This window comes from Anolis carolinensis, chromosome 2, assembly GCF_035594765.1.
Source record: "Anolis carolinensis isolate JA03-04 chromosome 2, rAnoCar3.1.pri, whole genome shotgun sequence".
Lineage (NCBI taxonomy): Eukaryota > Metazoa > Chordata > Lepidosauria > Squamata > Dactyloidae > Anolis > Anolis carolinensis.
The window spans coordinates 190543091-190563447 of record NC_085842.1 but is presented as its reverse complement, the minus strand read 5'-3'; the positions used below and the strand labels follow the sequence as shown (position 1 = coordinate 190563447).

The following is a 20357-nucleotide window of genomic DNA, read 5'->3' as shown; positions in this document are numbered from 1 at the left end:
GTTTTCAGTATTCTGATGTTGAACATTCTGTGAAATTTCAGCATTGGCTACAAGAGCATGCAAATCTGTCTAAGGCCTTGCATTGTAGTAGGTCAGTCTCTTCTGCTCTCAGAGATATTAAAAGCTAGCATGCAATTGCATTGATATTGTCTACTAATTTACAGTGCTTCTGTCCCATTTTTATATAAAAATGATATCTAAAGTAGTCAGCAATATAATTGAGGCTTGTTCTGGGCCAATGGAAAAGTAAACCATTCAAGGTAAAGAATTATTTCTCAGAACTATGGTGATGGTATTTATATTATCATCACCACCACCACCACCACCACCACTACTCAGAACTCTTCTATACATTTCTTACCATGGTCTCATAGTTTATTTTTGGAACTACTTACACTATGTAACAAAATTTGAAAAAAATCTGTTCCTGGTTTGAACATGTTATTTCCTGTTTAATTGCATAGTACTTGTTCTACTCCAGAAACTTAAATTGTTGAGCTACTCTATGAGATATTCATTGAAAAAATATAGCAAAATGTGCTGCAGAATGTCCCACAAACATAAAGTTTTTGCAGTTTAATAAACCTTTTCCATATTTTTTCCATAAAAGCCAATTAGGAAATGATGTTTATAACCCAGGAACAAAAAAATGTGTTACATAGTGTTATTGTCATAACTGGTAAGTTTCTAAGGCAGTGGTTCTCATCCTGGGGTCCCCAGATGTTTTTGGCCTACAACTCTCAGAAATCCCAGCCAGTTTACTAGCTGTTAGGATTTTTTAAAGTCTCTTGCAGAAACCAGTGCAGGTGGTCCCAGTGGTGATGAGCACACTGGGTGCCGTGCCAAAAGATCTCAGCCGGCATTTGGAAACAATAGACATTGACAAAATTACGATCTGCCAACTGCAAAAGGCCACCCTACTGGGATCTGCATGCATCATCTGAAAATACATCACACAGTCCTAGACACTTGGGAAGTGTTCGACTTGTGATTTTGTGAAACGAAATCCAGCATATTTATCTTGTTTGCTGTGTCATACAATAAAATAATAATCTTTATTTATGTCATGCCCTATTTCCCCAAGGGGACTCAGGGCAGTTATTTGTTGCACTTCATGATATGTTTTGTTGTTTAATACCTGTGATGTATAAATAAATGAAAGAAACATGATGAAAACCATGTAATAGAGAATGGTAATGGAAATGCACAGATATTTGACGGTTGCCACTGAGATTTCATATAAAACCAAAAAGCTAATGACTGGAGACACCTGTTGAAAACTGGCTTGTTTGTTTAATATAACAGGCAAAATTGTCTTTACCTTTAGTACAGACAAGAGAACTCTGTGTCACCTCCTTTTTGATGCCTTCAGGCTGAATGACAGAAAATGAAAAGATGGATGAAGTTGTGTGAAGCCACAAGTATGAAATTACATAACAATCTCAACACTAACACATGGAAGTCACATGTAATACAGATTAGCAATGCAAATCTGTTATGTGTACTAATACTTATACTGAAGTGTGTAAGTGCTGTGATTTAAGACTCTTTGGTCTGTAAATTCCAGCTAACCCAGTTAAGACTATTCAATGGTGGAACTCTCTGCCTCAGGAGTGTGGTGGAAGCTCCTTCTTTGGAGGCTTTTAAACAGATGACCATTTGTCAGGGATGCTTTTGTGTGCTTTTCCTGCATGGCAGAATGGGGTTGGACTAGATGGCCATGTGGTCTCTTTCAACTCTCTGATTCTATCCATTGTTCACACCACAGGAAGACTGATTCATGCTGTCGCACTTTAGATTAGCTTCACCTTGCTATATACACCAAACTGCACACAGGTTGAAGTCTTTTTAGTTTATTAGAAAATAGAAGATAAAAAGTTCTTTAAAAGGAAAAGGAAAGTTCCAAAAGAACGTTGCAAAATACAATCTCAGAGAATAGTTCCAGAAATCACAAGGAATAAACAAAGTCCCAATTGAGCATGACAAAGTCCCAAGAACCTGAACACATATGCTGCAAGATAATCCAGGAAAAACGAGAGCTTGCTTCTTGGTAGAACAAACGTTCCTTTGACAAAGGTTTGTCTCCAAACACATTGCTTTAATACCCTTTGCAAAGCATGAAAGCACTTCTCTGGCCTCTAACCTCCCTTTTGTTAGCAGTTCTCACACTCCTCCGAACCCTGAATTCCAGATGGTCAGCTCGATCTAAAGATTCCGTTTCATCAAGGTCAGCCTGCTTGTTAGTGTGCTGAGCCTCATTATCAGACTGAAAACTGTCCTCCTTTTCCAAGTCAATGTGCACCTGGCTAGTTTCAGTATCAGCAACATCATTCTTTGTTCCTCATCTTCTACAACAGGGACATTTTGAACCTGATTCTGAACCTGAATCCCATTGTTCTCATCAGACTCAATCTGAGGTTCCAGCTGAGTCACAACACATGTTCTTGTCTGCCCTCCCGCCATCATGCCTGAGAACCCACTGTTCCACCCACTTCTTGGGCCTTTCAGCCTTTTTGCATCCCTCCATGCCCAGTCAACCCATGTGCCTTACCCCTCTATCCACCTCAATCACAAATATGATGGATAATCCTCTCTATAGAGACATTATAAGCTCGTGTAGCACTACTGGTTCATAAGCTATTATTTCAATATCTTGCAGAAGTCTAGATCTCCACACTTACCTCAACCAAGAGTGGAAGGATGACTGTGTCCCTCCATCCTTCAGTTAGCTCTCCTGCTTTGGCTTCTGCAGTGATGGTAAAGTTCACTATGCCTGAAAGAAGATTCCAATGCACATTCAAAAGCGGGCCTTTCTTAAAATTAGCAATTAGCAGAGAAGCAAAATGAGCAAGAGCATCCTCCATTTGAAGTTGAATGTTATATGTAAAATAAATCCAAAATTGGATGCACCACTTTTTGTATTTTAACAAAAGGTTGGCTAATGTATTACATTTAAAAATACAATATCAATTTTGCTCAATGCCATTTGATAATACATCTGTTTATCATTCAACATGAAGAAGATGGTTTGTTCTTGAGGTGGAGCAGTGGTTCTCAACCAGAGAGGATAGATGCCATTAAACTTCCAGCTTCCAAGATGCCTGACCCTGGTTGGGGATTATTAGAGTTGAAATCCAACAGGAAGCCTGTTGGAGACCCACTGTTCTAGAGAATTAGGAGAGGGATAACAATGTGAAGTCCTGCAATATGATCATAATTACCCAGCTTCTGGGGGCTAACTCTCCAGGTATAGGATTTTGTTTCATTTGCACACAGCCTTGTGGGATTATTCTCTGATGAAAGAAATTCTGCTCTGAAATCCTCAGACTCTGCCATCTTCACAGTAACCTGAGAGAAAAAGGATCAATAAGAATATCAGTAAAGTAGTGCCATAATGTTAGATCAGACTGCAGGATTGGGATCAGGTCTCTGTTATTTTTCCTAATCTTACCAAAATGCTACTGGATATGTTAGGGATTGAAGCAAATTTATGACAGAGTCAAGATTTTTTTTTGTAACCATAGAGGAAATGGTCAAGATCAGGAGCTCCTATAATTGAGATCAAGGGGAAAGGAATGGGAGTGAATTATCTGAATGCAAACCATACTTGCATTTTTTTTCATCAAAGAATTTTTTCCCTAGTCCACCAGAATTCTTGAATGACAGAAATGAAATTCACATTGCTAGTAAAAGAAAATATTTCTCATGAAAATAATAACTTTTCATGGCATTGTTATTTTTGTTTTAATTTTTGTTTGTTTGAGAAGTTTTGGCATATGAATATCAGCATGTGCATTTAAACATTATTAGTCTTGTTGGTTTTCTAAATCTTTTACAACTCCTGATGTGCCTGGTATTATTTATTTTATTACTGTTTGTTTGTTTGTTTGTTTATTTATTTACAGTATTTATATTTTGCCCTTCTCACCCCGAAGGGGACTCAGGGACTCACAATATACACACATAGGGCAAACATTCAATGCCCATAAACACATCAAACAGAAACAGACAGACACAGAGGCAATTTAACCTTCTCCTGAAGGGATGTTTGATTCTGGCCACAGGGGGGAGCAGCTGCTTCATCATCTCTGACGGCACTCTGACGGCACTTCGTCATTCCAAGTCGTAAATTAGTTAAACTTGCCTCCCCATTTTTAAGTGGTACCTTATTTCCTACTTGATAGATGCAACTATCTTTCGGGTTGCTAGGTCAGCAACGAGCAGGGGCTATTTTTTATTTTTAATTGACGGGTGCTCACCCCACCACAGGCTGGCCTCGAACTCATGACCTCATGGTCAGAGTGATTTATTGCAGCAGGCTGCTCAAAAGCCTGCGCCACAGCCCGGCCCCAAATTGCCTTGCACTCTGGAGAAAGTTCAGTCAGTGAACTGGACAATGTATGTGAGGTAGGCCTATAAAAATCCACCTCAAGTCTTGTGAGAAGAGGACGTCTTGCAAGAATTACAACCTGGAAATCTCATGAGATCTTCCACTTGCATGGCTTCAGGCAACCCTTATTAATGCCTGTCTCAGGTGTTTCTTTCCCAGTCATCAGTAGAGCTAGGACCTCTTCACACAGCCCTTTCGGGACTTGCCACTGCGCTGGCAATTGCTGGTGAGAGGGAAAACGTGTGGGGTGGCTCATGGTGTCCTGTGAGCCCTCCCTCCTTCCCCATCACATGGTGGGACAGAACAGGGTGAGTTGCCAATGCATGCTGCCCCACTGCACTTTTCTTTATCATATAGGCAAAAGGGGAGGAAAGTGGAGGTAGCTTCCAACCCACTTTGGGAGGAATGTGGGTAGGGTCTGCTGTGTGTCGTGTGATGGCGCATGGTAGGCTCCATCCTTGCCACTCAACAAAGCTGCAAAACGGGGCAAAAATGCCCCGTGTGAAGAGGTGGCTAGAGAAGGAAGAGCTGGAATTAACCATGATGACGACAGAACTTGTCTGAGACCAATTTACTGCATACATCCTGGTGTTGATCTCTTGCAAATGAACCTGGAATCTATGCTTTCTAAAATTGGATACAAAACCCATTCACAACTGACCAACCCTGAAGCATTTGCATGTTGTAAAATGGCCTCAGACTGAGATCCAGCTGTTACAAATCTGGCTGGCACTCACGGATTTGGGGGCAGATTTTACTCATTGGCAAGGAAAAAGGAGAACAACAGTACTGTGCAAGCCATGATCCCAGCACCCAGCACCTTCCAAGAGAGCCACAGAAGACCTTAAGATCTTGGGGAGGGAGGGAGGGAAGGCCGGTGGTTTAGTGTTTATCCAGATGCCGTTTTTATGTTTTAATATCTTAATGTTAATGATTTTAAATTGTATTTATATGTTGATTGTTTCTGTTGCTTTAATGTTGTGTTTTATTTGCTTTGTATAATGAGGCACTGAATTTTTGCCTAGATGTATGTTGTACACCGCTCTGAGTCCCCTGTGGGGTGAGAAGACTGGGATAGAAATGAAATTAATAATAATAATAATAATAATAATAATAATAATAATAATAATAATAACCTCAGCATTTTGCTATGTAGCCACCATCAATAAATATTAGATTTGTGTCATCCTGTGTGGCCCTAAGACAGGGTTGGACTTCAAGAGCCCAAATGTGGGATGGTTTGTAGCAAACTAAACACTTGGGAAGTTGTCAAAATGTCAACTATTACAGCACATTGTACCTCGCTGCAGTGGTTCCGGTAATTGAAGACATTAGCCTTAAAAATGAACACTTCCCCTCGGATAGTGGAGTAGGGCAGTGATGGACTAACAAAGAAAGGCTGAAAGGCTCTCAGAAGGGCTTTCTTTGATATGCCAAAGCCATCATTTTCTTCCACACAGAACACATTGGCTTCCCATTCAGTGATGGTATCAGGTACAGTGTATGACAAATTGGCATTCCCACTGGAACTGAAACAGAAAAGGAATCAAATGTTGAAGTCTTCTGAAACCATTTGCCACTGGAATTGAACTTTGTTACCACTATTATACACATAACCATAAATCAGAGAGAATATGAGCCCCTTCGTAATGGAGAGAATATGTCTGCTCCACATCTTATTTGAAGATCTATTAAAATAATATGTATTGAATGCATTTGTCCCTGAATGCTACTATTGCTACTACTAGCCCACTTCTAGTTTATTCTGTTAAGACCTACATCTATATTACTTCAAAACAAGAAAAGAGATCCTACCTAGATATTACAAAAACATTCCTGAAGGTAAAAGCTGTGTGCCAATGGAATATGTTGTCTAGGAATGTGGTGGAGTCCCCTTCTCTGAAAATTTTTAAACAGAGGCTGGATGACTATCTGTCAGGAGTGTTTGCATATTCCTGTATGGCAGAAGGAGGCTGGGTTGGATAGCAGTTGGGGTCCCTTCCAATTCTATGATTCTCTGAAAATCTAGATATGTGAGGATTTCCCCCACAAATATGTAAAAACAAAACTAGCATATTGAAGTAATAATGAAATTATTGCTCTGGAACTTATTTTTCAGATAAATGGGACTGTGAGATATATTATATTCTTAATGTAAGTGTCTGTTGTTGATATTATTTTATTTGGGTGGAGGCTAGAAGCAAATAAGTCACCTTGAATAGGATGTTAAAAATAATAAAGAACAGTAGGAAAAAGACTCACTCGACTGAAACTATATCGAAAAGCCAGGTTTCAGGGAAGTTGGTTCTCACTGTCTCAATCATTCCACCTAAAGAACCAGCAGAACCCTTCTCTGTGGGAAAGTACAGTAAAGTCATAATGAAGTATGGAAACTCAAGAAATCGAACTGAAAAACACAGAATGTACTAGAATGTACTAAGCATTTCATTAAACTGCATCAAGCACGAATTTTGTAAAACCTTTAGAGAGTTGCTTCTTTTTGGAATTACTGTACAAATCCATGTATAAATCTAGAATTTATTGCCAAAAAGGACCCCAAAAACCTGGATTGGTTTACTCATGAGCAATGTAGGTACTGTGCCTTAATTCTTATAAAGATGGGGGGGGGGGGGGCAATTTCTTTATCTTACTTGAGTGGCAAAAGGTAATAACTTAGTTTGCCCCAGGATAACCTAAAAGAAACATCGGTTCCATCTACTCTCTGCTGTGCTGTAGCTTCTGGTATTTTTGAATTCTTTGGAGGGGAAATGACAGTGAGGGCAGCAGAGGAGACTGATCCCCTGTGGTGATACTGGTGCTGCTTTCCCCTCTTTGTGGTACAATCCTTGATTTATCCATGTCATATTAAAATCCATAATTTGGGCCTCTAAACTAAAATTTGGCCAATACATGAGATAGACTTATACAAGAATATATAGAATAAGTACTTATATCAATATAGAAGGAGGAGCAAATATCACTGAACAAGAAATCATCAGCTTATTGTCGAAGGCTTTCACAGTTGGAATCACTGTGGTACTGTGTGGTTTCCAGGCTGTATGTCTATGTTCTTGCAGCATTTTCTCTGGACATTTCGCCTACATCTGTGGCTGGCATCTTCAGATGATCTGATCCTCTGATCTTTGGAAGATGCCAGCCACAGATCCAGACAAAATGTCAGGAGAAAATACTGCTAATCTAGACCTCTCTAGTGCCGAAGGAGTATAATTGCTTGGGTGCTGGTCCAAATTTTATCCTGCTGAGACAGGATTAGTTCATTTTCCATCTTGATACTCACCAAGTAGACCAATCCTAGGCTCATCATCAGGGGAAATTTTCTTGCACTCGTAGTCACTTTGGCATACAACAGGCTTCTGTAGGGTGGAGTTGGTGAAAACCTTGAGCCCCATGTTCTGCAAATGGATAGATAAAATACTGTTTTATTTCTTGATTCATTAACCAAGCAGACAAATTACAAGGAGTGACCATTATAAATCGGGCTTAAGAACTAGAAATATATGCCACACAAAATAGCTTTCATAACTATTTGTTAAACAGGACAATGAACAGTTTTCTAGGGAAAGGGAAAGTTTCTGGACTACAAAAAGTGTGAAAGATTCAGATTGGAAAGAAACTCCTTCCTTCAAGCTGTTCTGTCTTTTCACCATCACTTACCACTAGTGCCATCACCCTTAGTTCCAGATAAAGCTGTCTATGTGCTCACATGTTCAATGAGATCTCAAATGTCCATTCTATTCCAAGAACAAATTTCTCTCATTGAACTCAATTGCTTCACTATGACACTTGACATCTATTTACTCTTTCAACATAAATCTATTAGAAATACTTGGCATTTACTTAACCTTTTAATTAATGTTAGTACATGAATATAAATTACACACAGTGCCAATTTATGCTTTTAACTGTGTTTTATATTTTGTGTAGATAACTATGATGGCCTATGGCTACAGAAGGCAACATAATAATCTTAGCAAAAAAGTTAAGTAAATTTTTATTTTATTTTAGTTAAACCCCCTTACAGGCATGAAATAGAAGCTAACACATTCCACCTTATTTTGGTTAACAAATATTACAGAATATTGGGTTGTTTTCACAACTTCTGAGGATGTCTGCCATAAATGTGGGCGAAACGTCAGGAGAGAATACTTCTGGAACATGGCCACATAGCCCGAAAGACATACAACAACCCTGTGATCCTGGCCATGAAAGCCTTCGACAATTACAGAATATTTGTTGTCAGCCGCCATTCACCATCCAACAGTGTGCAGAGGGAACAAACATTCTGCACAACAAGTTCTTTGCACCTTCCTCAAGTTTCATTGTGGCTTTTGTCAGTAAATAAACTGGCCACAAATAGAAAAAGAAAACAAAAGGGATAGTAGTTTCAAACTCCATGTTGAGAAATAAAAAAAATATACCTGGAAAACATCATAGACGCTCCCATCATTGGTAACGTTCACAGGCACATAGTACAAGCCATTAAAAAAAGTATTTTTTAGCTCAATGCATGATTCTTTAGAGTCATCTTCAAGGTTCAGACCCATGTAGTAATATCCAAAAAGTTCTAAATAAGGCATCCGGTTGTACACCTGTTGAAAAGAGGGACAATACACTTAACTTGAAAACATGGACAGACTCTGTGTATATGTATGGACAGCAGCCAGGCTTCTAACTAGAGCTAATTACAGGGAGTGCACGATGCCCCTACTAAACCAGCTCCATTGGCTGCCAATATGTATCTGGTCCCAATTCAAGGTGCAGGTTATGACCTATAAAGCCCTAAACGGTTTGGACCCTGATTGCATCTTCCCCTTTGAACCGGTGCGAGCTCTAAGATCTGCCGGGAGGGGGGGAGCTTCCACCACCGTCACAGGCACTGCTGGTAGGGACGAGGGGAGAGGGCCTTCTCGGTGGTGGCTCCTCAGCTTTGGAACATCTTTCCCAGGGAGATAAGAAAGCCCCCACACTGTCCTCCTTCCACAGGGATCTGAAAACCTGATTGTTCCAACAAGCATTTGATAATGATTAGGCCCTAGATATAAATGCCCACTCCCTAGGCCGCCAGATAGTACTCTGTTCTCTGCATCTTATCCATTTCCCTGGCCCTGTCGTACGTTTGCACTATGCCATGCCCAACCCTAATATGGCCTGGTCACACCTATTTTATAATAATAGTCATTGGTTTTTCTTGAACACGACTTGATGGAGCCTCAATTCTGCTGTTTTTCTCTTATGTAAATTGTGTTTTTACACAGGTTGTTTATTTTATAATGCTCGTATTTTATTTTACTGGTGGTTTTGTTTTGATGCATTGTTGCTTTTATATGGAGCCCCGGTGGCAAAGTGCGTTAATGCGCTGAGCTGCTGAACTTGCAGACCGAAAGGTCCCAGCTCCTGCCAACCTAGCAGTTCGAAAACATGCCAATGTGAGTAGATCAATAGGTACTGCTCCAGTGGGAAGGTAACGGCGCTCCATGAAGTTATGCCAGCCATATGACCTTGGAGGTGTCTACGGACAATGCCGGTTCTTCGGCTTAGAAATGGAGATGAGCACCAACCCCCAGAGTCAGACATGACTAGACTTAACATCAGGGGAAATCTTTACCTTTGCTGCTTTTATGTATGTTGGGCTCTCTGTCCCACATGTAAGCTGTCACGAGTCCCTTCAGGGAGATGGTGGCAGGGTATAAAAATAAAGTGTATATAAAAAAGAAAATCCTATGTATATTTTTGAAAATGGATAGAATACTCTTCAGGGGAACAAAAAATAGGAAAAGTTGCAACAAATGTGACAAATTACCATTGATTTAAAGTCTCATCTCACCACTAAAATTTTCTCATACCTTTTCTAAAAAATACCTCTGCCCTTCAGGACGGAGGCTTGCAACACTCTACAGTGCTCAAGCAAAGAGCCCCTGCAGACAAAGAGACTCCTGAGGTTTCCTCACAAAAGTGATAATATCCAGAGACTGTATATCACAAGATGTTTGCAAAAACTGTTTAGCTCTGCCTTTCATTCAGTAAGATGGATATTTTCAGTTGCATCTGAGGATCCTGAATGAACACTGTTTATTCTTATTCTGATATTTTTCAAGAAAGCAACATACTCCTTCCTGTTCTTTCTAGTCTTTTATATTGCTCCTGACATGAAAAAAAATAATTAGCCCTATTCACTGCTAAAGGGGTTTTTCCACATGATAAAGTTATAGTACTATGATTCCACTTTAACTGCCTTGGTGCCATCCCGTTGAATCCTTCCTGGGAGGGACTTTTTGAATTCTCAGTCAAAGAGTTCTACTGATGACTCTAATCAAACTAGCAAGCTAACAACAGAGTCTTATTCAGTATTAATCAGTTTTCCAAAATCCACTCTGAGTCCCCTCAAGGAGATAGGGAAGAATGCAAATAAAGTATTGTTGTTGTTGGTGTTGTTGTTGTTGTTGTTGTTTTCTCCTCCTCTACTAATAATAATATATGACAAAATTCTCATCCCAATTTTATTTGCTTATGAGCAGGGCTAGAATTCTCAGGAGGCCAATATATAACCAAATAACAGCACATGTTTATTAGATGGCTCACATCTGGATGCATCTTCTAAGTGGGCTCATTGAAACCTTTGGAAAGGTCACCCCCCCCCCCCCTTGGATTCAGGAGGACGGTTTTTGGTGCCGATCACGGAAAGGTTTTCAGTTTCTATGCTCATCCCTATAGATAGTTTCTCCAGTGACACTTAAGCAGGATCTACTATTCTACATGTCTCTGGGTTCAAAGGGTGTGTACATTTCAAGCTTACATTCTCAGGAGACAGATCTTCTCCAGGCCTCAGAAGCAAGACACTCTTATCCACTGCTCTCAGGGCACAGAAGGAATTGCTGGTAGCTTTGAGCGAAAGGCTGACGTTGGAAGCTGGAAGCACCTCTCTCTCAGAGAACTGCAGGCTGACCTGGAATTGAATAAAGACCTCCAATCTCTTTCCACAGACTCAACTCAGAAAGATTAGTTTCTCATTTTTTAAAATCGAATACCAGGTGTTATAGGCTACATTTCACAGGAAATAAATGGCAAAACGATCTCCAATCATTTTTTGCCATTTATATCTCCAATCATACTTTGCCTAAGAAAATGCTATGAAATTTGTAAGGTTACTATATGTTATCAGGCAACTTAAATGCACAAATATACATATCAAATTAATAGATCTGAAATTTAGACTTGTTCGGATCTCCAGCTGCTGGTCACAGGCAACTCTTTCCTGCTATTTCTTTCCTGACTTTTGTTCCACACTCAGGACTTAAAAGATTTCTCTTTGGGTTTTACACATATTCATTCTCTAGACATACTACTTTAGCTTCACTTCTTACTTTCACATTCATGTGCTGTCTCCTTTTCAAGATAACTGTGTTTTTCTTTTATTAGCTGCCTAATAAAAGAATATATATATATATAAATATATATTTTAACTGTCCTGTTCCATGACACCAAACTCAACCAGTTACTGTCAAAGGCTGACTCACCAAAGTTCTTCAACACAAACACCACAACATTTCTGCAGCATTTAATAATTGCCTGAGCTTTTATGTTGGGATCAAAGGACACTCATTACCAATGTGTTCTTGAACACTACCGTTCATTCAGCGCACATTCCAGAAATCATTATTAGTATTCTGTTTGTGCTCCTTATGGTTGGTGGTTATTTCAAGCATGAAGTTATGAAGAGAAGCATGCTTCATTCAGGGTTGCATACTAATTCATTCTTACCTTATTTCTGAAACACTTTTCAATTTCCAAAGAAATGCTGTCAGCAGCCAGGTCACCATTGGGTTGCAAGGAGTAAACAAGGACCCGTGACCTTGGAGCCAGCTTCTGATCAATGTTCAATATGATGGTGAAAGTGCCATATTGCCCGGCTGTGTAAAAAAAACATGAATTAAAAGGAGGAGTCAAGAATAGATCAAGAGAATCCATTTATTGAATAAGGTCATTACTTAGTAGAAAAGTGAACTGAAGTTGGCCTGGCATAATATGTATACAGTAAAACCCCACTCGTTCGAGCCCCGCTTGTTCAAGCCTCCGTGCAATCCGAGTGGGTGAACGGGGAGGGTGAACCCTAACTGCCCCTCCCCGTTCACCTGCTTGCTGGCTGGCTAGGTGTGCATGTTGCTAGGTAGATAGCAACAGGTTGCGAGCGCCCCGTGCGTGTTGCTAGGTAGCTTGCTATCTACCTAGCAACACGCATGGCAGGCTCCTTCGCTACGCCGGGTGCCGGGGCTGCCGGCCCCCGGTGTGACGAAGGAGCCGAGGCACGGGCGGGCGGGTGGGTGAACGGGGAGGGCCTTTGAGGCCCTCCCCCTTCACCCACTCAATGGCTGGCCCAAACGCCCACCGAACGGAGAGGTTTCCACTCAGTTCGGCGGGTGCTTGGAGCCAGGGAAGCGGGAAGCATGCCGCTTCCCTGGCTCCAAGCACCCGCCAAAGGGAGAGCAAGCCTCTTTGTTCGGTGGGCGCTTGGAAGGAAGCGCCCGCTAAACGAAGAGCCTTCGTCCCTTTAGTGGCCACTTGGAGCCAGGGAAGCGGGTGTCGCTTCCCTGGCTCCAAGCGCCTGCCAAAGGGAGAGCAAGGAACTTGGTAATCTGAGTGATCCGGGTTGACCGAGCTGAGGTCCGCCCGTTTAACTCGGACTACCGAAGTTCTACTGTATATGGATCTATGGAGGAGCTTAAATAACCTTGAGCAGGCCTGCACAACCTGGGAATAATAAGGGGCTGAAATTGAATCAGCTAAGCCTCTTGGGGCTGTATATAGATGTTTAGTATTTCATTTTCCAGATAAGGTATCACTGATGATTAATTAGGATTATTGTTGTTGTGCACTTTTCAAGTTGTTTCAGACTTACAGTGACCCTAAGGTAGAGTTTTCTTGTCACAGAGTTTTCTTGTTAAGATTTACTAAAAGGAGATTTGCCTTTGTCTTCCTCTGAGACTGAGTGAGGGTGACTTGCCTAAAGTCATCAGTGGGTCCAGGGCCATAGTCCAAGGTTCATATCACTACGCCACACTTTCCAAATTCTGAATTCATTTCCTCTTTTTCTTCCCTACCTTTTTTTCTTCCTTTTCTTCCTCGCTCCCCCTTTTCCTTTCTTTCTCCCTCCTTTCCTCCCCTAGAGCAGAAGCTCTCCCTCCCTCCCTCCCTCCCTCCCTCCCTCCCTTCTTTCCTTTGTGTCTTCTGCTTCCTTGAGCATTTGCCAGAATTCTGCCATTCTCATGGGAATGACATGATCCTGGCGAACAGCCTGGACTGCCTCTTTGTGGGTCAGCCTTTCCTTGGCTCCCTGACAAGGGAGGCAGGCAGATGAAGAGCTGACCAATGAAGGTGAAGTCCAACCCTTTATGTTGGCCACAGGGAAACCCTTTGCGAGCCGCATCCAGCCTGCAGGTCATATGTTTACAGGCCTGTTTTAGAGGCACCAGACTCTGCCTGATCTTGGGAACTAAGCAAGGTTAGCCTTGGTTGATACTTGGGTAGGAGACTGCCAACAAATTCCAGGTGCAGGAAGTTATATTTTAGAGGAAGCAACAGACCAAACCACCTCTGAGTATTTCTTGCCTAAGAAAACCCAAGAAAATTCATGGGGTCACCATATGTTATCAGGCAACCTGAAGGCACACGCACACATGGATTTTTGTTTCCCAGATTTAGTTCTTCCACCCCAGGGATAATCAATGATATACAAGACATTTGAGAACAGGATTCTACATAATCACATTCTTCACCATCAGCAATGATCCCCACATTGTGAAAATTTTCCTTTCACAACACTGGAAAAGAAATTTCAACTATAATAATCATGAATAAATGTTAATTTTTCTAGAATTCAGTCAAGTCTTTGAAATTGTCCAGATGCTTTACTGAAGGAGGAGCCTTTGAATGCACCCTGTAAGTTTGATTCAAATGCAGCATCTATAATTCTTAAAATTATTCTTGGAGCTAGTCTCCATGAGAAATAGTTCCTCTGTAACCTGATCTTAGTAAGATAAAATAGTTCTCAAGGCCGAGTGGTTGTTTTTTCTTAGACTTTTGTGGTGAACAATTTTCTCCATTTTTCCACTCTCTACCAAAGAAATAGGAGCACTTACGTATAATTTTCACCGGCTTTACGCCGCAATCAACAATTTTCCCTTTGGTCATCAGCTGCATGCAAAAAGAAAAAAAGAAACAAAAAATGCAGTCACTACAAATATATATGTTTTGCTATCTCAAAATCTGCATCTGAGTCCTAAATCTCCATATTTTAGAGAGTATTTTATGATCAGAAAGCCATTGTGAATCTTAGACGTGTTCAGGAGCAAATTTTCAGTTTGAATTTCTCTCTTATCCACTTGGGATGTCTCTACATTGTAGAATAAAGGCAGTTTGACACCACTTTAAATGCTATGGCTCAATACTATGGAGTCATGGGAGTTGTAGTTTGATGAAGCACCAGCACTCTTTAGCAGAGATCTTGTTAAATATTCCATGGCATTTAGCCATAGCAGTTAAAGTGTCATCAAACTGCATTAATTCTACAGTGTAAATGCCCCCTCTGAGCTTTCATGTCTTAGGATGCCACTAAGCACCACCCATGCTTTGCCACATCGCACCAAACATCTAACCCCATTCTCACTACTCAGCAGGGCAAATGCATTTCATGCCTGCTCAGTGTATTATCTTATATTCAGTACAGCACTTTATATGTTTATACACTCCACAGCAAGGGCAATCATCCCCTCCTTTAACAAGCTTATTTAAAATATTTATATCCATTCTTTCTACTTGAAAACCGGCCTCCATCAGCCTGATTAAGACAAAGCATTGCAAGTCTACCGTCTTGCATGATTGAGAAGAGTATGATACCAAAAGTGCTCAACGTGGTATGTATTTGCTGTCAGTGATAGTGCAATGATAGTAGAATAGAAACTTCATGCAATAAGGTCCTCAGTCTTTTATTGCAAAATCCTCTACTCCCAGTAACTGGATTTTAAAGCTATAGGCCATTTCTTAATTATCCAATATTCAATAAGAATTGAAATGTTAGCAAAGGTGTTAATAACAAAGCAATTTTGCTTTCTTACACTTACAATATAATGGAAGGAAACTGTGATAGTCTTCACATTCTTGTATTGATCATTGCTCAGGATATAATGCACAATGATTGCCCTTTTCTGGTCACATGGCAGTTCCTCCAAGATGGGCTCTATTTTCACAAAACTGTCACTCCGGGAGAAGAAGCGGTGGATGTCATAAGTGGCTTCTGGATAGTCTGTTTCCAGCCAGCCATAATCAGTGCACTGGTCTGGTTGATGATATGCCTGTTAAGAACAAAATGGAATGGAAAGGAAAAATATACCAGAGGTCAGTGACAGGGGCAGCCAGACAAGTCCTCTTTTGCAAAAAAAAAAAAAAAAAAAAAAAAAAAAAAAGAAGTTGATTGATCATCATCTCAGATGTTTCCACAATGTAGGATTATGATTTCAACCAAGGAGGAAAAATAGTAAAGAAGTGGCAGACACATGTGTCTGATCCAGAGATGCTACCAGCAAAGGGAAGATTCTCCCTTGATCGTATCTCCTTTATCCCAGCCACTCATCCTCTTCAGTTATTTATAACTTACCCTCAACTTATAGCGATGCTCAAAGAAGTTAGAGGTGTCCACAGAAAACAAAGCACTACCATTCCCATCTGTGGTGTAGTTAGCTATAACCATATTATTCAATTCTAGAAAGATAATCCCATTGGTAAGTGGCATGCCATCCTCATCTCTCAGTTTCAGCTGAGGGTAGGAAGAAAAAAAGCAGGTCTAAAAATATTCAGGAAATACATTCAGAGACAAAACTATGCATTTGATCAGTATGAATTTGTGAAGGGAACTTGCGAATAGATCAGTGTGTTCCCAGTCCATCTTACTTTCATACTCCACTAAAAGATTCAGAAAATTGATAACAGAAGAAAATAAGATATTATCAATATTCCAGAAATTAGTTTTATAGAGATATGGCCCTCCTTTCTTTAAAAAAATCAAAAATATTTAGACACAAACCATATCACAAATATCAGAACAACAACAAAAAATCTAAAGTGAAACAAAATAAAATTTTGAAGGCAATTATAAAAATGAAACTCCTGGACTAGAAGTGTTGTTGGCATAACATTACAAAAAATGTAAGATTAATTGAGTTTGCAGTTATGAAATATATTCAACTCAATCTTGAAAGGAAAGCCCTAGAGACATTGGAGACAGGAGTTATAATACCTATCTCTAAATAGATTCAATAGGGAACAAAAAAGTAACTGTATACCAATTTCACTATTGAAAAACTACTATAAAATAAAGACAAAAAGAAGACATCAAAGATTTCAGAGAAAAAAGAATTTATATAATTGAGAACCTTTGCAGATGATGTAATAATTGTATAAGAAGATCTTTAAAATCAGAATACATGTAGATCCAACATGATTTTAATTGGGACTTCCAAATGAACAAACAAAACCCATGAATTTCAATAATAATAATAATAATAACTTTATTTTTCTATCCCACCTCCATCTCCCCGCAGGGGCTCGGTGCGGCTAACACAGGGCGAAGCATATTCAAACAGCATATTCAAATAAGATAGACAGAATAAAGTTATGCTTAAATACAAATGCATTACAATAACAGTAAAAAGAAACCAATTTAAAACATGTGATGATGAGATTAAAAGACCACAAATTTGGAGGGAGGAGTAACATGGCAGGGCAATTTCAAGTTACTATGTTATAAAATTATAGCAGCAAGATTGCTTTATGTAGAAAAATGGAAAGATAAATAACTACCCACAAAATAAACTGGATTATAAAAGTTTGAGAACTGGTAGATACTGAAAAGTTATCTTGTTTGAGAAAGGAGACGTTAAGTGACAACTTTTCAGGAGAACAGGAACTATTTGCATAATTTATAAAGAAAAAGAAAATACAGAAATGCTTGTGAGTTTTGAAGATTAAGTAAAGTTTCAAAATAGCACAGCAGAAAAACATATTTGATAAGAAGTTAGTGGGATGATAATACCTTTATCAGACATTTTTAAGGTGGGAGATAGGAGCCTAGCTAAGTGTAACTGAGAAGGCAGAGAAGATTGCTGGTGTGCGTGCGTGCGGTGAAATAGGCACTGGAATATGAGTTAGACAGGCCTTGTGAAGCCAGGGCCAGCTTGCATTGATACACCAACTTATTGCAGTAGCCACTTGTGAAAATATGGCTACCCATCAAATAGAGTGAAAGCCATCCCAGGCAATGGAGTGTCAGGTACAATGAACTGTACCACTCTGTCCAGGCTCCCATCACTATTACTTCAACATAAGAACATGTCAAAACCTCATCACTTATAAGAGGGCAGTAGCATATAGGATGACATGAAGATTTCCAATGTCACTTGTTTTGTCTCGGTGAATGAGTGTTATGAATATCTCTAGTATAAGACATTTTCTGTAACTAGAAGTATTTTGTTCCCAAAAAGTAGATACTCCCATTTCCTACCTGTCCGGTAAAAGGAAGTCCTCTTTTATAATATTGATCTATGTTCTCAAAGGATACTGTTTTTTTGGCTTGGTAGACAGAGATGTGGGTAGATTTGGAAATCTGGACACCTGTGAAAAACATAGCAGATAGATAGGTAGACTGGCACACACAGTAGCCTTTATAATGAATACTAAGGTGCTATAGAAAACACCCCAAGAAGCTCTGACAGGAGTATTTTATAAATACCCTGCCTACGTAATGATTACCTGTTCCTTTCTCTGTGACAACTCCTTCTGCTTGGATGGACACAAAGAAAAATGAAGTATCACCCATGTTTGCATAAAGGCGGAAGGCTTTAGTGCTGATCATTTCGGTAACACATCCATCTTTGCCCAACTGAAAAGCAAAGGAGAACTGGGTAAGTGTGCCGAATTCCTTAGGGGATAACATGATATTCTATTGTGATAATAATAATAATTCTTACCCGCCTCTCCTTATGGCTTGAGGCGGGTTACAATATAGCTTAAAACACATAATCATAATAAACATTATATAAAATATACATATTAAAAAGTATTTCTCCAAAATACATATACAGTAGAGTCTCATTTATCCAACACTCACTTATCCAATGTTCTGGATTATCCAATGCATTTTTGTAGTCAATGTTTTCAATACATCATGATATTTTGGTGCTAAATTCATAAATACAGTAATTACTACTTAGCATTACTGCATATTGAAATACTTTTTCTGTCAAATTTGTTGTATAACACGATGTTTTGGTGCTTAATTTGTAAAATCATAACCTAATTTGATGTTTAATAAGCTTTTCCTTAATCCCTCCTTATTATCCAACATATTCGCTTATCCAACGTTCTGCTGGCCCGTTTATGTTGGATAAGTGAGACTCTACTGTATTAAAATTAAAATACAATGAACATAAGACGTGAGTTTAAAATTCATAATTAAAACTGACTGAGTAGTACAAATAAGTCCCATTCCTCCAAAGATATGATTGTGACTTCAGGTTTCATGGACTAAAACCTCTTCATAAGATTCATGAATTACTTATCCCAGGAATCTGTGAGTATTCATATGTCTATGTCTCTCTGGGCATAGATAAGAGGGAGGAAGGATGTGTTGAAGGTTTTGAATAAGAATTAGAAGGCAGACCAATTTGTTTTATTTTTACCCTCATTCTACTGTATTCCCAATTCCCAGAGCTGTATCAATCAACAAATCAATCAAACTTTATTTACATCCTGTCCCATCTCCCCTTGGGGACTTGGGCTGGCTTACATCATAGATGGCAACCATTCAATGCCACACAAATACATAATAAAAATACAAATACACACTTAATTAAAATACAAATAATTAATATAAACAATTTACCATAAATAAATATAAAAACAAATAAATAAAACAATTCACAGAAGCAATTAAAATCGAGATTAAAAGCCAGATCAATAGATTAAAAACCATATCTGTCATTAAAGCCCAAGCCATAGACCATTAATCATGTGGAAAGCCAGAAATTTAAACATTTGATTCTCCATAAGCCTGGTAGCATAAGTAAGTTTTTAGTTTTTTTCTGAAATAGTGGAGTGTGGGGGCCATTCTAATCTCATTCAGAAGAGTGTTCCAGAGGTGGGGGGCAACCGCAGAAAAGGCCCTCCCTCTCATCCCTACCAGCCAGGTTTGGCACGGAGGCAGGATCAAGAGGAGGGCCTCGCTTGATGAATGCCGTGTCCGGGCAGGTTCATATGACGAGAAGCGGGTGGTCAGGTAGTCTGGACCCAAAGCACTTAGGGCTTTAAAGGTAAAGACCGGCACTTTGAATTTCACCCGGTAGCAAACTAGGAGAGTTGTGTGTTGTCTGCATAAATATGACACCAAACTCCAAAACTCAGGATGGTCTTTCCCAGTGGTTTCATGTAGATGTTAAATAGGATGGGTGCCAGAAAGGATCCCTGAGGAACCCCACAGGCCATTGGCATCACCTTCTGGGTTTGGTCCTCTAGGAAGGAACGAAGCCACTGCAAATGGTCCCCTAATCCCATCCCAGCAAGATGATCCAGAAGGATACCATGGTCGATGGTATCAAATGCTGCCGAGAGATCCAGGAGAACCAGCAGGGTCACACTCCCCTTGTCTAGCTCCCTTTGTAGATCATCTACCAAGACAACCAATGCTGTTTAAGTTCTGTAACCAGGTTTGAAACCAGATTGCAATGGATCCAGATAATTGGTTTCTTCCAAGAAACTTTGGAGCTGAGAGGCCACCATCTTCTATAGAACCTTGCCCAGGAAGGGAAGATTTGAAACTGGCTGTTAGTTGTTTAGTTAAGTGGGATCCAGTGCTGCTTTTTTCAATAGAGGCTTTATTACTGCCTCCTTAAGGCTAGATCAG

The 20357-nt window shown here is 39.8% G+C and overlaps 1 protein-coding gene across 1 annotated transcript in view; it reads right to left on the bottom strand.

The window, feature by feature from the left end:
- Positions 1 to 20357, bottom strand: part of LOC100559048 (ovostatin) — a 60077-nt gene that overhangs the window by 19416 nt on the left and 20304 nt on the right. The window contains exons 9-22 of the mRNA XM_062971380.1: positions 18209 to 18338; positions 17961 to 18070; positions 16059 to 16217; positions 15526 to 15756; positions 14545 to 14599; positions 12170 to 12318; positions 11205 to 11354; positions 8830 to 9000; positions 7689 to 7803; positions 6653 to 6743; positions 5691 to 5919; positions 3222 to 3348; positions 2682 to 2773; positions 1322 to 1373 (exon numbers count right to left, since the gene is read on the bottom strand). Coding sequence (XP_062827450.1) covers positions 1322 to 1373; positions 2682 to 2773; positions 3222 to 3348; positions 5691 to 5919; positions 6653 to 6743; positions 7689 to 7803; positions 8830 to 9000; positions 11205 to 11354; positions 12170 to 12318; positions 14545 to 14599; positions 15526 to 15756; positions 16059 to 16217; positions 17961 to 18070; positions 18209 to 18338 — 1861 coding nt within the window. The remainder of the gene's footprint in view (positions 1 to 1321; positions 1374 to 2681; positions 2774 to 3221; positions 3349 to 5690; positions 5920 to 6652; positions 6744 to 7688; positions 7804 to 8829; positions 9001 to 11204; positions 11355 to 12169; positions 12319 to 14544; positions 14600 to 15525; positions 15757 to 16058; positions 16218 to 17960; positions 18071 to 18208; positions 18339 to 20357) is intronic.